This window comes from Aotus nancymaae, unplaced genomic scaffold (genome assembly GCF_030222135.1).
Source record: "Aotus nancymaae isolate 86718 unplaced genomic scaffold, 86718_ANA_hifiasm-v0.15.2.pri h1tg000002l, whole genome shotgun sequence".
In the NCBI taxonomy this organism is placed as follows: Eukaryota; Metazoa; Chordata; class Mammalia; order Primates; family Aotidae; genus Aotus; species Aotus nancymaae.
Genome location: NW_026988413.1, coordinates 34,482,726 through 34,498,870, shown reverse-complemented (window position 1 = coordinate 34,498,870; position 16,145 = coordinate 34,482,726). Strand labels below are relative to the sequence as shown.

Here is a 16,145-nt window from a genome sequence, read left to right as displayed (position 1 = left end):
GTTGTTTGTGGGTAGAAAGACTTGGATGGAGCCAATAAGTTTAATAGAAAAGAGGAAGAAATCCTGATTTGGTGAATGTGGAAGTGAGAGAAAAGAGAGCATCAAGGATTATATAGAGAGCAACTAGGGTGATAGCAATTGCCAGTTCCTGAAATGAGTAATCACATGGAGGATTCATTTAGGGGACCTAGTGTGGCCCCATTGAGAAACACTAATTTATAGTATAAGCTCTTAAATTTATGTTGAGTTTAAGAATTCTTGGAACTATCTGGACAGAGATGTCAAGTAGATAGTTGTAGAGATAATCTGAAGCTCAGGTGAGAAAGTTTGGGATTGATTTAAGACATAGATGGCATTCAAGGCCATGGGTAGGATGTATGCACCCAGAGAGAACACATCATGAGAAAAAAAACAGTTCAGGAAAGAAATCTGAAACACATCAACAATTAACATATGGACAGATGAATAAGATGATGCAAAGCCCCACCATCCCCATTAAGTATCTTATGTAATTAACTATTTGCACAATTCTTGCCAGATTCATAGTCCAGAACTAAATAGAAACACTGTGCCAAATATTTTCAACATTTCAAAAGTATTTTAACAATCCATGCCCCTGGGAATTGCTGTTCTCTCATCTTTTCTGTTGGCCTTCCCTAGGTTTTACAATAACGTAAGGCTGGTTGCCTTGCCGAGAGCTCGGACACACCCCCCTCCCTCCCGGGGAGCTCGGACACACTCCCTCCCTAACGGGGAGCTCGGAGACACCCCCTCCCTCGCGGGGACCTCGGACACAACCCCTCCCCTCGTGGGGAGCTCGGACACACCCCCCTCCCTCCCGGGGAGCTCGGACACACCCCCTCCCCTCTCTGGGAGCTTGGACACACCTCCTTCCCTCACCGGGAGTTCAGACACACCCCCCACCCCAGGAGCCCGGAAAAAAAAAAGCCCTGCCAGGACCTACCTGATACCATTTTGTCCTATCCAGGCCCCACTCTGTGCCTGCCATTTCGTCTTCCTGCTTACCATTTTGTCCTATCTGGGCCCCACTCCCTGCCTACCATTTTGTCCTATCTGGGACCCACTCCCTACCTACCATTTTGTCCTATCTGGGCCCCACTCCTGCCTACCATTTTGTCCTATCTGGGCCCCACTCCCTGCCATTTTGTTCCATCCGGGCCCCACTCCCCGCCATTTTGCCCCACTCACCTTGGGCACAGCCAATCAAACGCCTCCATTCCTTATAAAACTCCATGCCTGAGAGGAGTCCGCGACTTCTCCAGCCCTTCCTGTCGGACCGCAGAACCTCACCCGGGAGCCTGAATAAATTCCTTCATATTGGATTTTTTTGTGCTGGCCTCAGTTTCTTCGTTTTATCCTTGGCGAGAACAGACCTTACAGTAACCATTTCAGTTTCTTTCTCAGCTCCCATTTGACTTCTACCTCCTTTTAATTATTTCTCTCAACTTAAGAAGAAGAAATCTTCGTTTATCAATAGTTTGCTATTAAGGCAAGCATGTTTTTCTTCGTCTGGGTTATGAAGTTTCTATGGGGGCTTGTTTTACCTTGTGCCAGCTTCACTGTGAACCAGGCCCAGATTATTGGAGCCAAAAGTCTGGCTAGTTGGGCCTGGCAACAGTCCAGAATCGTTGCCAATATAATAAAGAGGAGTGCAATATCAATGAAGCTTCACAAGGCTCTCAGGCTGGACGTGGGATTCCCAGGGTTCATGAATTTGTTAGCCGGTGATGTAGCACACATTGTCAACTAACAAAAAACTAGAAGGTACTAGAAACCTTCTATTTTACTACACTGACAACTTAAATTTGGGGGATGTAACTTCCTAATTCAACAAGTTAGGACTGTGTTTTGTAATTCTTGTTAATTAATGAAAATTAAGTATGGGCATTAGGACTAAAACAAGATTGGAAAAAGGAAGTTATTAGATTAGCTGTCAGTAACTAACAAGTATCACTCCAGAACAGCCAGGTTTTCTCACTGGATTCCTTTCATTGGAATTCAGATCTGGCAGATGTAGTTCCACCGCAAACAATCAGCAAATGTAAGCCATTGTAAAGAAAGCTAATAGTATACAAAATATAAAGATAAGATTATCTACTTTGCACAGCTGTGCAAATTGTGCATTGCATCTAAGGGTGAAATAATCATATCATAGATGTTGAAGATTTCTGTATTTATTATGGCAATTTTCCATGAGAGGGTAAAGTGTTTTGTGCTAATAAATTATATATTTGGTAACAATTTTTTGACCAGTAGCAGTGTCTTAAAGAAGGAATGCCTTGTTCTAATTTTCAAAAAGACACCATATGGGCTAGTGGTGGCCCTAAGTTATCATCCTAGATGTTTTAAAAATCAGGGTGCTCCCAAATTTTATCAAGTATTTTGAGTGTTTCCAAATGATGACCAAATTTCAATATTAAGTCTTGTCACCTCAGGCAAATCATTTAACTTTATGAGGCACATTTTCTGTTCTGTAAAATCAGAGGCTTGGCCAAAGGATTGTTGTGGGTTTTTTTCACCTCTTCAACCACCTTATGAAGCAGATAAATCAATGACTTGTTTAAGCAGCATGAAGCTTTGAGGAGTCTTCCAAAGGTATCCAATAAATTGAAAAAAAAAATCAAAGTTAAAATCTCATTAACTTAAACTTCAGGCAAAAACTGTATTGTAAAAAAGGGAAGAACAACCCACTCGTGTTTTAACAGCTATTAAGGGGCAAGCATTTCTCTTTCACTATCTCATTAATTTTTATAATCATCTTGGGAGTTACTGTTATCCTCGTTTCATAAAGAAGAGAATAGCTAGTATGTTGTAGAGCCGATCAGTGTCTAGTATCTCTTTAATCTAGAATAAGGAAAAATGGCTAACACAAATATTTGTATTATCTAAAAAAGAGCAAAAGAGGCAGAAAGATCTGAAAGACGTGAGCATTAAGTCTGCCAGAATGGTAAGACCAGGGATCCACAAACTGGCTTGAGGGTCAAGTCTGCCTATCACTTGTTCTTACAAATAAGGTTTTACTGAAACACAGCCACACACATTTGTTTATGTACTGTTTATGGCTGTTTTCACAATATATAGGCAGAAATGAGCAGCTGTGATGTCTTTGTTCAGCAAAACCTAAAATGTTTACATCTGACCTTCACAAAAATAAAATTGTGGACCCCGGTAAACGTCTATGTTCATATGCTTATAACCATAATCTGCTCATTCATTCCCAAACCCTATCATCATCACCTTTATCATTCTGCAGCAAAATTTGTTATTGAGGGATAATGTAGTGTTTAATTACATATAGCTGTATTCAAGCTTACTGACATTGCCTTTTCTATTACCATCAACACTAACATTAGATCAGCTCTACAAATCAAATGCCCTTGAATTCTCATTGTCATCATAAAGCACAAACCAATTAACTACACTGAAAACTAAACTAGGTCCCCTTTTCTACACAAGGTGCTAGTTTATCAGTTCCCAATTAATCTGGGCATTGTTTCGGAGTGTGAAATATTACACAAGTTGTATTTCCTAATCCATTGGGTTGAATTGAATGTCATGGTAAGAAAAAAAAATTCTGCAACAAAATGTTTTTGCTTATTAATAAATTATTGATCTCCATATATTATCTGTGACAGGTGGGACCAGGCCTTAATCAATTTTGATTGTTTTCAAATAGCAGGAGATGTTTTCTCAACTGTCATATACCTCACACATAGTACCTGCTTCTGTCAAGGGCAGAATTAGTTTCACATGCCAGGATATGAGCACAATTTGTGAAGGTCAAACAGGTGCTTACTTTGTATCTCTAAAGGCAAAAGATTTTTCCCCAAGAAGCAAATAAAAAAATTGTATTTGTAGTTTGTAATATAACAACTTGAGATAAAATCCACATACAACACAGTTCAAACATTCAAAGTATACAATTCATAGTTATTAGTACATTCAGAGTTGTGCCACCATAACTACGATCAATTCTACAACGTTTACATCACCCCAAAAAGAAACACCATACTAATCAGCCGTCACTCCATTTTCCTCTCCAACCCCACAGCCTAACAAACCACTAATCCACCTTCTCTATATATATATATTTGCCTGTTCTGGACATTTCATATAAATGAAATCATATAATACGTGGCCTTTCAAGTCTGGCATTCTTCACTTAGCATCTATGCAAGGTTTGTCTATGTTGTGGTGCACATCAGTACTTCATCTCATGTTTATTGCTGAATAATATTCCTTGTATGGATATTCCACATTTTGTTTACTCATTTATTAGTTGATGGAAATTAGGGCTGTTTCAATTTTGGGTTATTATAAACAATTCTGCAAAGAACATCTGTGCACAAGTTTTTTTGTGTGTAGACATTTGTTTTTATATTTCTTGAGTATCCACCAACAGTGTATAGGGTTCCAATTTATCTGCATCCTCACCAACACTTGATATTATCTCTTTAATTACATAACAATTCTGGTAAGTATAAAATGATATTTCATTGGAGATCTTATTTGCATTTCCTTGATAGAAAATGATGTTGAGAGTCTTTACATGTGCTTATTGGCCTTTTGCATATCTTCTTGGGAGAACTGTTAATTCAGGTCTTTTGTGGATTTTTAAAAATTGAATTATATGCCTTTAACTGTTGTTGCAACAGTTCTTTATATATTCTAAATACAAATTCCTCCATTAACTAATACATGATTTTAAAAATTTCTCTCTTTCTGTGAGTTGTATTTTTGCTTTCTTGATAGTGTCCTTGGAAACACAAATGTTTTTAATTTTGATGATGTCACATTTACCTATTTTATTCTTTTGTTGCTTGTGATTTTAGTGTCATTTATTTAAGAAATCATTGCCTAATTCAAAGTCAGGAAAATTTATGCTATGTTTTCTTCTTAGGTATTTATAGTATTAGCTCTTACACTTAGATCTAAAGTCAACTCTGAGTTAATTTTTATATGCAATATGAGGTAGGAGTCCAATTTCAATATTTTGCGCATGGATATCAACATTTCCAAGCACCATTCAATGAAAAAGAATATCACTGAACTGTCCTAGCACCATTTTTAAAAGTCAGTTGACCATAAACGTGAGGAATATTTCTGGACCCTTTTTTTTTTTTCTTTAGTCAGGGTCTAATTCTGTCATCCAGGCTGGATTGCAGTGATCCAGTTACAGCTCATTGCAGCCTAGAATTTTGGGGCTCAAGCCATCCTTTCACCTCAGCCTCCTGAGTAGCTGAGACCACAGATGCATGTCATCGCAGCCAGCTGTTTGTTTGTTTTTTTGTTTGTTTGTTTTTGTAGAGATGGGATCTCACTGTTTCCCAGGCTGGTCTCCTGGTCTCTAGCCTTTCTGCCTCAAACTTCTAAAGGGTTGGGACTATAGGCACGAGCCACCAAGCTTTGCCATTGTTGAAAATTAAATTGTTTTCTTAATATCATTTTTTATTTATTCCTTGATACTATATCAAAAGATAACCAATTTCTGTATATTTAATCCTGCATCCTGTGACTTTGCTGTGAATTTGCATTATTTCTAATGAACAAATTGATTAGAAGTAATGAATTTATTCATTATTTCTAACGTTTTGTTTTTGTAGATCATGTCTTTGGATTTTCTATAGATTTCCTTTGGATTCATATGCATAAAATCACCATATCATCTCCCATCTCTACTTAGTTATACTTCTTCCTTTCCAATCTAGATGTCTTTTGTTTGATTTTCTTGCCTAATTGCCCCTTCTTGACTATCCAGTACAAGTTGAATAGAAATGAGCAATGCAGACATCCTTGTCTTACTTCTGATCTCAGGGGGCAATAATCCAATCTTTCACCATTAAGTATGATGCTAGCTGTGGGTTTTTCACAGATGTTCTTTATCAGGTTGAGGAAGCTTTCCTCTATTCCTAGTTTATTGAGGTGTTTCATTTTGTTTTGTTTTGTTTTGTTTTTTATTATTGTGAAAGGGTGTTGTATTTTGTTAAACACTTTTTCTGTGCCTAATGAGGTGATCTTGTAAACTGTGATTCAGTGTTACCTATTCTCACTTCCAAACACTCAAGAGAAAAGTATAAGGAACTACATTTACTAAATAAATTGTAACTTTACAAAAAGGGCATAAAATAGCATTTTGGCAAAGACTTATACATAGGTAATCTAAAACTAACTGTATCAATTTAAAAAATACAAAAATATAGATTTATGAGGAAATTTTTTCTGACTAAAAAAGTAAAACTTCATCTGCTGATTATAGGACAATGTGTTCTTGTGAGAAAAAAGTGGCACAATAAATTAGCAGATAGCACAATCATCACTTTCACATACATATTTGTAAAATACGGGGTAGAATTATTAAAGTTCTCTGGTAGCGGGTGGCCTCTCCTGTTTCAAATATTTCCATATTAAAATAAAGATTTATAGTTCAAAAACAACATTGTGTTAACTTAACCAAAACATATTATGCTTTATACTTTAAAACAGCACATTAGCAAGTCCGTTTATCACAGACATCTTCAGAGCTGTATTGCCTGGGAAGAAAAAAATGAAATATAATTCCAAATTATGGTTTAATTGTACTCTGTGTAGTATATATAATGCCTTCTGCTTTAATTCGCTCCAGTATTGGTCTATAGATCTCCTTTGAAAAGGGCCCCATTAGGCCTTTGGCTCCAATTTCACCTGGAAGAAAATAAATGTGTAATTACCATTTTAAAGGTAGTGTCAGAGGTTAATTTTTCCCAGCAAGAGTCTTCACAAAGAAGGTATCACCCTAGAAGCAAACTCAGAGTCAATGAATTCTTGGAGGCCTAGGCATTTTTTAAGTAGCTGCTTAATGTCCCTTAGTAAATTATTACTTAGTCAACACTTTGTAAGGAAAAGGAGTCAATTTTAGATTGAAAGAACAGCTGGACCTAGGGATACTGTCAGAATTTATACACTTACCTGCACTAATTACTGCCAAGACAATCAGAGAATAAAGTAAAGTAAATCTGACTGGTCGGCTTAACTTGCCAATGTCATTTTTTTAAAAAGTCAAGACACCAACAGAATAAGTTGTAACAAGTTTGATTATATGGGCACAGGTACCTGTTAGTATGGTTGAAACACGGAACCTGGGCACTCTCATTAGAGGCCACAATAACCCCAACTTTTGTCACTTACTTCTTCACCAATTCCTCAATAACTAAGTTGGTCATTTAATGTGACATTAGCTGATATGCTATTATACATGTTTTCTCATCATTTCACATTTATATGCTTTGACATTTTCTACTTCCTTCATTCTTTCTCGAGGACCAAACAGAGGCAATGCTTATTGAATGTCTATGTGATCTTCTAGGGCGAGTGGAGAATTGAAATTTATATTCCTTTAGTCTAAAATATTTATTGAGTATTAATAATATGCTGAGATATGAAGACAGTAAAACTTAACCTCCATTCTTGAGAATCTGGAGTGAATATCTTTTTTTAGAGTTACCACTCCTAACATGGCAAAAAACAAGGAAAGAAAGGAAGGAAGTTACCATTACCTGGGGACCCCTCTATGTGGTAGCAGCTTTATATTGTATCAGTTAAGTGTCACAACAGCTCTGTGAAATAAGGATGGCAATACCCACTTTAAAGAAAAGGAAACTTTTAGAGGTGCTGAGTAACTTGCAGCCCATCACTCAGCCACCTTGTAATTGAGCTGGGGTGGAAATCAGGTCTATCTCCAAAGGCCACATGCTTTACTCACCACAAGGGAACCTCCCAGGCAGTCAGCACTTGGATCTTCTAAGATGGCTCACTTTTAGTTAATGCCTGTGTTATGCTCAAGAGCAACGATTTGATGTCCCCACACCAAATGACTTGGAGGTGATATGGAGACAGACTCAGTCCTCAAATGAACAGACTTACCATCAAGCAACATTTTGGCTGCCATGGCGGTGGGTAACCCCACGGTTTTAGCCATGGCTGAAAAGCCATTGATGTCCCCATAAACCACAAGATCAATCGTTTTATTTTCTAAATGTCCAGAAGGATGTCTGATTCCAAAGCTGTCTCTCATCACAATCATATCTTTTTCTTCGGGGCCTTAAAACAAATAAAGACAAGTAAAAATGCCACTACCATTACAACTCAAATCTTGTAAATCATCTTCTGCTCCTGCCCTTCTTGTCTTACAAGTTTTCTCTCCTTTTATTTGTGATCATAGACAATTATTTACACAGCTTTTAGCCCAAAGTCAAAGTAAAAAACTCAAGGAAATTAGAACTGTGATCTCATTCCTTTATCCAGGTTGGTATCACTGCACCCTGTTTACAGATACAAAAGCACTGCTATAAAAGGCTTTTACCATGCTCCAAAAATGCTTCTTTGGCATTTGCCTAATGCTTTAAAAATAAAAAGTAAAACTACTTTTCCTTTCTCATATTAATGAAGTTTATTTTTACCTAGTAATTCTCAAATTCCTCCCCCTGAAGAAAGAGTCCAATTGCCTTTTTCTTTCCATTCCTGCTGCTTGGCGCCAACCCTCCAGTACAATTATCTGCACTGACTCTACCTTATGATTCTTCTTCAGGTATATTTATCTAGTATTTCATGGCCTACCATAGGAAAGCTTCATGACCAAATGCTTGGAGAGGGCATCCACAATGGACTCTGCCTGAGGGACTTGTTCATCCCCAAGTAAGCCCAACCTGAAAAGCACAAGAGAGGGCTGCATTAGTTCAAGTCCTATACATGTTCTCATTTGGGAAGCAAAAGGGAGCTCCTTGAATTTAATCTTGAAAGGGCAGAATTACAAGATAGTAACTCAAGTTGTAGATTCTCCTAAAATGTAAAATTACGGTAACAATAGCAATGTTTTAACCCTCAAAATCATCTCCAGACTCACCCAGCCACTGCTTCCTGGAGTAGGGCAGAGATGATGCATTGTAACCCCATGTTCTTACACAGCTCTTTATAAGTTATAGGTTAGTTCTCCAACATTAAGTATACCAGCAGGATGCCACAGAGTCATATGAAATAATGTTTTAAAGTAATATTCTTTGACTACTCAGAGAATCTCCTACAGGAAAGCAAAAATATCCCACTTTGCTTGGGAACTGAATGGTAAAGTGTTTCCAAATAAGAATTTCTCGAATTATAATTGCCATTGAGCTCCTGTCTTTATCTACTCTTTATGCCCACATGAACATGGCACATGGTAATTTCTCTACCCACATTAGAGCAACAAATTAATAAAAGACAAATGTAAAATATTTAACTTTTTTTTTTAGTAGAAATTAACAATCATTGATCCAACATATTTTGCTCTAAGTTGAGTGGTGGGTGCCTACCATTCAGCAGCCTCCAGCTGGGTATTGTCTCCTCCTAGTTTCTTAAGAACAGCATCCTTCAACACATCATGTTCAGAGGAGGGTGAAATCCCAACTAGGTCACAGAGGAGTTTTTTCTGGTCAGAAAAATAAAGACAACATTTCTAAGTCCCTATCAATTTTTTTTTTAATTAACTGAGAAATTATCCTACTAAAAAACTGAACTTCAAATACACCTCAAATTTTAAAATTAAAAATAATTGAAAATAGGAAACTGTAATACATACACATACACACACACATCTGCACACCCACAGTTATTAAATGGATGTTATTCCAGAATATTTCAGCAATAAAAATGGGTCCTAAGATCAACTCAATACAAAACCGATGGTGCAATTCTTACCAGCATATTTCCTGCCTTTGTATATCCTATCACTTTTTTTTTAACCCATTCTCCCCCTACCCTCCAGCAGTCCATTTTGACCAGGATAAAGTGGAAAAGGCTTACTGCAGTGGTTGCCAGTAGCAACTCAGGTTCTTTTGTAGGTTCAAGAGATGAGAAAGACCTTGCAGATAATAAAATCTCAAAGGAAGAACACTTAAACAGTCACCAGTTTTTTCTACTTTCAAAACAAGACTTTTTCCAGGCGCCCAAAGGAAATGCTATGCTCTAGATCAGGAGTCAACAAACTGGCTCACAGACCAAATTTGTCTCACTATCTGTTTTATTAAATAAAATTTTATTGAAATGCTGTCATGCTTGTTGATTTATGTATCGTCTATGGGAGAACTGAGTGGTACTGACAGAGACCATATGACCCGTAAAGTCTAAAGCATTTACAATCTGGTCCTTTACAAAAAAGACCATCCCTAAGAATGCCTGCACCCACCTTCCCAAGCCAGCTGCTTCAACCCCAGGTTCCCTCTGCAGATATTTATTCACTCCTATCCAACGAGTAAATTTGTGAAAGGTAACACTTAGATTCACAAATGCACACACACACACACACACACACACACAAAATGAATGTAAAAGCAACTGGCTAACACAAAGAAATGATGAATGCTTGAGGTGGTAGACACCTCATTTACCCTGATGGGGTTATTACACATTGCATGCCTATTTCAAAATATCTCATGTCCCCCATAAATATATATACCTAGTGTGTATCCATAAAAAATTTTTTTAAAAATTTAAAAACTAGCTAGCAAGAATACCAAAACCTTTTTGAGATGGAATGGAATTAGCAACATTGGTCCTTTTCTCCTTGTGATACATTTCTGGCATTTCTATTGGAATATGGGCACACTAGTTTAAGCTGAATGACCAGCTGGTAAGGAGTTAATTCTGAGCAGTTAGTGGAAGCTCTACTTCACATTCAGTCCCAAGCCTCCAAAGTTCATTCCAACTCTGAGGCCTTAAGATTTTGGTACAACAGATAGACGCATAAGTTCTGTAACTGAAACTCAAATCACCCATGGTTATAAGAAGCCAAATGAGAGTGTTGACAAAATTTGGAGGTTGGGAATCCAGTTCTATAATACACCACTAACTCTCCTGGATTCTCACTTTCAGGAAGCCCAAGTGACTGCCATCACTGGGTCACCTCTTAAACAACTGAAAGAGACCAGAGCTTAATGCAGAGAGCAAATGCATCTCTTATCACAGCTCAAGGAGCCGTCAAATGGTATAAGTTGCTACAGGAAACAGGCCAGCTATGTGTCAGCCCCACACCCTCTGCATTCTTCTATAACAGTGAAGGGAAAGGGAACTTCGGAATTAGGATTTATCTTCCTGCATATGAGCTAAAAAATGGGTTCTTTTGTTGGTCCAAAGCAGAGTTCACCCCTGACCATTTCAGAAGGCATTTCTGAAGAGCAGCAGATAGCACGTAATTCTGGAGTCACTCACCCAGCTGAGAGGGTTGGCCTCAGGTCTAAAGGCAGGAAACGCTTCTCTGTTTATAAGACCTAATTTTACAAATCCATTCAAAGCTTTCATATATCCCTGAAACAAGAATTAATAAGCAGTATATAAAATTTTTCTCTTCCAATAAAAAAAAATATTTTTGAAAAGAAGTTCTATCTTTGTAACTAATTCAGAAAATATGTATTTATATTGATGATATGAATGCTACAGCTCTTTTAGAATTTGTCTAGCAGGATTTCCTGTCTTTACTGAAAACCCCTTCCCACCCTCCACCAAAAAAAAAAAAAATTGAGGATATAGATACAACGAATTTCAAGCTCAAACTGAGATCAGTAGTGTCGTAACAATTGCACTGGTTTATATAAAAGACCTTGGAAATCTTAGGTCTTTAATTCTGTTTCTTGGTAACATGTGAATGGAATTTCCTGGCAGCATAAAGGCAAATTTCCTTATGTGTTATATGCTGTCAGCTCAGTGGAATATATTCAATAGAACAGTCAGTTGAGCTCTTTCTTATGATGGGAGAAGGAACTTGTAAGAATATCCTCCTCAAAAGATAATCCATTCTACTGATTAGAGCCACTACCCCCAAGATATATGGGAAACAGAAAAAATTGTAGGAATCAGAGAGATTTTTCTAAGATACAATGATATTGCTACTCTGATATAAATTCCTCATATGTCCTTCATTGTCTACAAAACAAACCTGAGGTCCTTGGTATATTATGTAAAATCCATCACAATATGCTCATCTAGCCTAACTCACAGATCTCCACTTTCACTATTCCCCAAATTTGCAGTGTTCTTCCAGAAACCGGGGCCTCTGTATATGCTGCTCCTGTACCTGGAATGTGTTGGCCACATTTCTTCACTTACAAAATGTTTTCTCCTCCCTTCAGACCCAGTTTAACACCTCTTTTGAGTCCCCTAGGTGAGTGGGGCCTCCCTTCTTGTAGTCTTCTGTATATACCTTTATCAGCAATTATTACGGCTTGAAATTAATTGTCTATTCAGCTGCTATACTGTAGGTATTAAAAGCAGGGAAATTATATCTTTGTATTATGTTATGTTATGTTATATTAAATTATATTTGTGTGCATAGTCTTCATCCCAATGCCCACATCACATTATTCAACATTCCAATCCATAATTCATTCCAATCCCCTATAAAAGAACAAATGGCTGAATAAATAGATTCTGAAAAATAGATGAAGAAAGACCATAATGGTTTATTCTCCAGTGTACAAATGGGAAGCAGGGTAAGAGGGCTAAGATAAGATATTTTGCAGTTGTTGCAATTACTGCTCAAGCAGAGAGAGAGAAGAAAAGAGAGAGATGGAAATAATTCTAGGGAGCAACAGAGTTTTTAAAACATGAAATAGTTCCTGTAACCATCAGATATTTCACTACTGAATGTCTGGTCAACTAGCAATTTTCACATTTCTAAAGGTTATATTGTTCAAACTGTTCAAAGGTTACTAAAAAAAAATTCTCATTTGCTCAAATGCAAATACTTCAAAGAGGAGAAACAAAAAAGTAATATCACTAGCTTGTTTAGCTTGCTTCTGGGACCTGACAGGTGCTAGAGATCCCTTTATCCAACATCTAAAATACTTATTTATGAGCTATTTATTAATCTCAGAAATATATTTTTATGATGACCCCTAGAAATGTATTTATTTTATATATTCATTCATCAGTCAGCATTTAGCAAACTGCTGCCATATGTCAGACTTGTGCTAGGGACTGAGGCCACAGAGATGAAAAAAGTGCAGTCCCACCCATGCAGAAACTGCAGTCAACGGAAGGGTCAGATAAGTCAAGCCAATAATGCCTAGTCCATGATAAGCAAAAATGCGTGACCACTGATGACTATACTAGAGTAGAGTATTTTATTACTAGGTTCTAGGTTAGAGGAAAACATAGCTGTGGGAGCACCAAGAAAGGGGAACTCACACAGATGGGAGTGGGTGGTTCAAGGGGAAGGAATTAGGGAGGATACCATGGGAAGGTGCTATTAAGCTGCATCCAGAAGGACAAGCAGGTGACAGGCAGGCAGAGTAGCCAAGGCCTCTCTGTCACACTTGAATGATGGTATCTCATCTCCAATACTGGAAAGAATATTGAGGTTACCAATGGGTTGCTGGCATTGCCCAGGATGTTGGACCTCATGATTATGAACACTGTGATATCTTCCATCCTCAGGGAATCTATGGGGATGGCTCTCACTCACATGCCTTGCTGACATCTTTATTCAATGTTTAAATCTATTAAAATTCTTCATTCCTGGATCTATGTTTGGCAAAAGACTATACATATAGACTGTATCTATATGTTTGGCAAAAGACTATCCTAACTACTGGACAAAAATAAAAGTTATTACTCATTTTTTCTTTTTGAATGAATTGAAGAAAATATATTAAGAAATCTGCCAGAGCTGGGATGGTATTCATCAGTTCAGACTAGAATTTCTACTGTGCCAAAAGGCTAGTAGAAGAGCCACAGCTCCTAGATCTCAGTAGGACATTATCACTGGTGTCTCATTTGATTCCTGGACAATAAGAAAATAATATTCATAAGAGTACAAGCACCTGCTCTCTAGGAGCTTACAATCTATTTGGGAGATAAGAAAAAAACACATAAAATTATAACTTAAAATGCACAGAAGTAAATGCTAAGTGCCCGTAAATGTAACAGAAGCCCTCAAGAGTAAGAAATAGAGCAGTTGTTTTCTTTTTAAGAATAGATAGGAGGATGAATCTGGAAGACACTGTCCTAAGTGGAATAAGTGAGACATGAAAAGTAAAATACTGCATGATCTCACTTACACGCAGAATCTTTTTAAGAAAGTGAAATATGCAGAGACTGAGAATAAAACCGTAGTTACCAGGGGTAGGGTGGCAAAGAAAAGAACAGGGCCTGAAGGAGGATGATGCAAATATCTGGAGGAAAAGTTCCAGGCAAAAGGAACAGCCAGTAAAAAACATAAGAGAGCAACAGAAAAGCAGGCACAAGATTGAAGGGTCATCACCAACAGGCCCCTGTACTTTATATCTTCCAGATAAAACAATAGAGAATACTAGTAACACACATGAGACAAATCCCCTCTCTGGCCTTAGCCAGGAAATCTCACAGGACAGAGGGATTCGCAATCAGGTCTCCGATCTTGAGAGACATGTATTTTAGGTATGCTGGTTACATTAGGTTGACTTTAGTGTCCTGTGCCCCAAATTCTTGGCCATCCAGAGCCTCAGAATATGGCCTCACTCGAATGTTTGCAGATATAATTAGTTTAAGACCTCAATATGAAATCAACCTGGCTTTAGGGTGAAATCTAAGTTCAATGACTAGTGCCCTAATAAGAGGAGGCAACACAGTGAGATACACAGAAGAAGGGGATATGAAACTGAGGCACAAATTGGATGGATGTGTCTCAAAGTCAAGCCTCCAAGAGGCACCAATCCTCCTCACACACACCTTAATTTCAGACTTCTGGCCTCCTGAATGGTGAGAGAATAAATCCCTATTGCTTCAAGCTATCCAGTTTGTGATAATTTATTCAGCTAGAAAACTAATATATCAGTTGTCTGGATTTGGTCACTCTTATAACCGCTTTTTTTGTGATCAATAAATGTGTAGTGGACACTTGCATTTATGCTCCTAGAATGTACTCCCCATTTCGTGGTTTAAAAACATGTTGGATTTGCTCTGGGGAAGCCCCTTTCATCCCGTCTGTTTCCCCCAGACCCGGTCTATGTGTTTCCAATGACATTGACTCAACCTCTAGTTCTAGGGACATATAACATAGAACAAATTAGATGGGCACATTTTATCGCACTGATATTAGGGATCATTTCCAGCTAATGAAACAAAAATTGTATTTTTAGCTATTAGAAGGATATCATTTTTATTCCCATTGAATTTGAATCTGAGAGGCTGGGGTTGCTGCCAGCACTCTGCCATGTCATAGCACTTGAGACTCCAGTGAATACTGGAAAGAAGAGCTGAGAGGTTACAAGAAATTAGGTCCTGGGGAAGTCACTTGACCTACAAATCTCACTGAGCCTAAAGCCCTGCCTGTCCCCAACTCCTAATGAGTCAATAAATTATCTTTTTATTTTGAGGTGAGTCTCCTAAAATATTCAATCATAAGATCCCTGAAAAAGTAGACTCCAACTTGGTTTGTCATCTTCATTATTTTGGCTACTAAGAAAAATTAAGTGTATACATCACTAACATCAAAACTGGCAACGTGTTGAATCTAAAGTCCAGCTGCTTACCTTGTATCTCAGTGTGCCCCGCAACAAAGTGTGAGCAGAAGAAATGCCATAAATCTCAGCATATTTCGTACTGTCTCTGTTAGGATAGCCTTCCAAATTTAACCCTGGGAAAAAATCCATGGACGTCACGGCATCAAGAAAGGAGATGCCCCCTGCAACATTAACAACCTGAGGAACATTGAGAAGGCACACATGGGGTTAAGAGCCATTCCTTTCTGTTAGGACTTATCTGCTTCATGTGAACAGAGAAAGCAATAGAAATTTGAAAAAAAATAATGAAACCACCATAGTCATCATCCTATACTTAAGTTGTTCTACTAATATCATAATTCACAATGCAATTATTCTCTCAAGCTTTAAAATTTCACTTTAAAGCTTTTAGTTTTTCTAAATATAGTCTTATTTTCATTTTTTTCCTTCCCCTGGATAAAATGGCACTAAATTATTTCCCACTAGAGTTTGCCTTTTTAAAAAATATAAACATTTTTAAAAAAAGAATTTCAAACATTTTTAATCTTTATTTTTTAAATGTTTAAAAAAATGATTAAAAATAAACATTTATTATTTTATGTAAAGTATTTTATATAAAAATGTTTAAAAATAAACTTA

General features: G+C 37.4%; 1 protein-coding gene and 1 non-coding gene across 3 annotated transcripts in view; one reads left to right on the top strand and one right to left on the bottom strand.

Moving 5' to 3' along the window:
- Positions 1–3,854: 3,854 nt before the first annotated feature.
- Positions 3,855–16,145, bottom strand: part of AASS (aminoadipate-semialdehyde synthase) — a 65,772-nt gene continuing 53,481 nt past the window's right edge. For both annotated transcript variants that reach the window (XM_064373956.1, XM_064373959.1), the window contains 6 exons: positions 15,537–15,704; positions 11,239–11,334; positions 9,345–9,460; positions 8,614–8,702; positions 7,921–8,097; positions 3,855–6,702 (listed from right to left, as the gene is read on the bottom strand). In XM_064373956.1, coding sequence (XP_064230026.1) covers positions 6,584–6,702; positions 7,921–8,097; positions 8,614–8,702; positions 9,345–9,460; positions 11,239–11,334; positions 15,537–15,704 — 765 coding nt within the window. In that variant the 3' untranslated portion in view covers positions 3,855–6,583. The remainder of the gene's footprint in view (positions 6,703–7,920; positions 8,098–8,613; positions 8,703–9,344; positions 9,461–11,238; positions 11,335–15,536; positions 15,705–16,145) is intronic.
- On the top strand, positions 11,456–11,517 carry LOC135274369 (U7 small nuclear RNA). The gene has a single exon (XR_010342215.1). It is a non-coding gene; the product is annotated as a U7 small nuclear RNA (small nuclear RNA).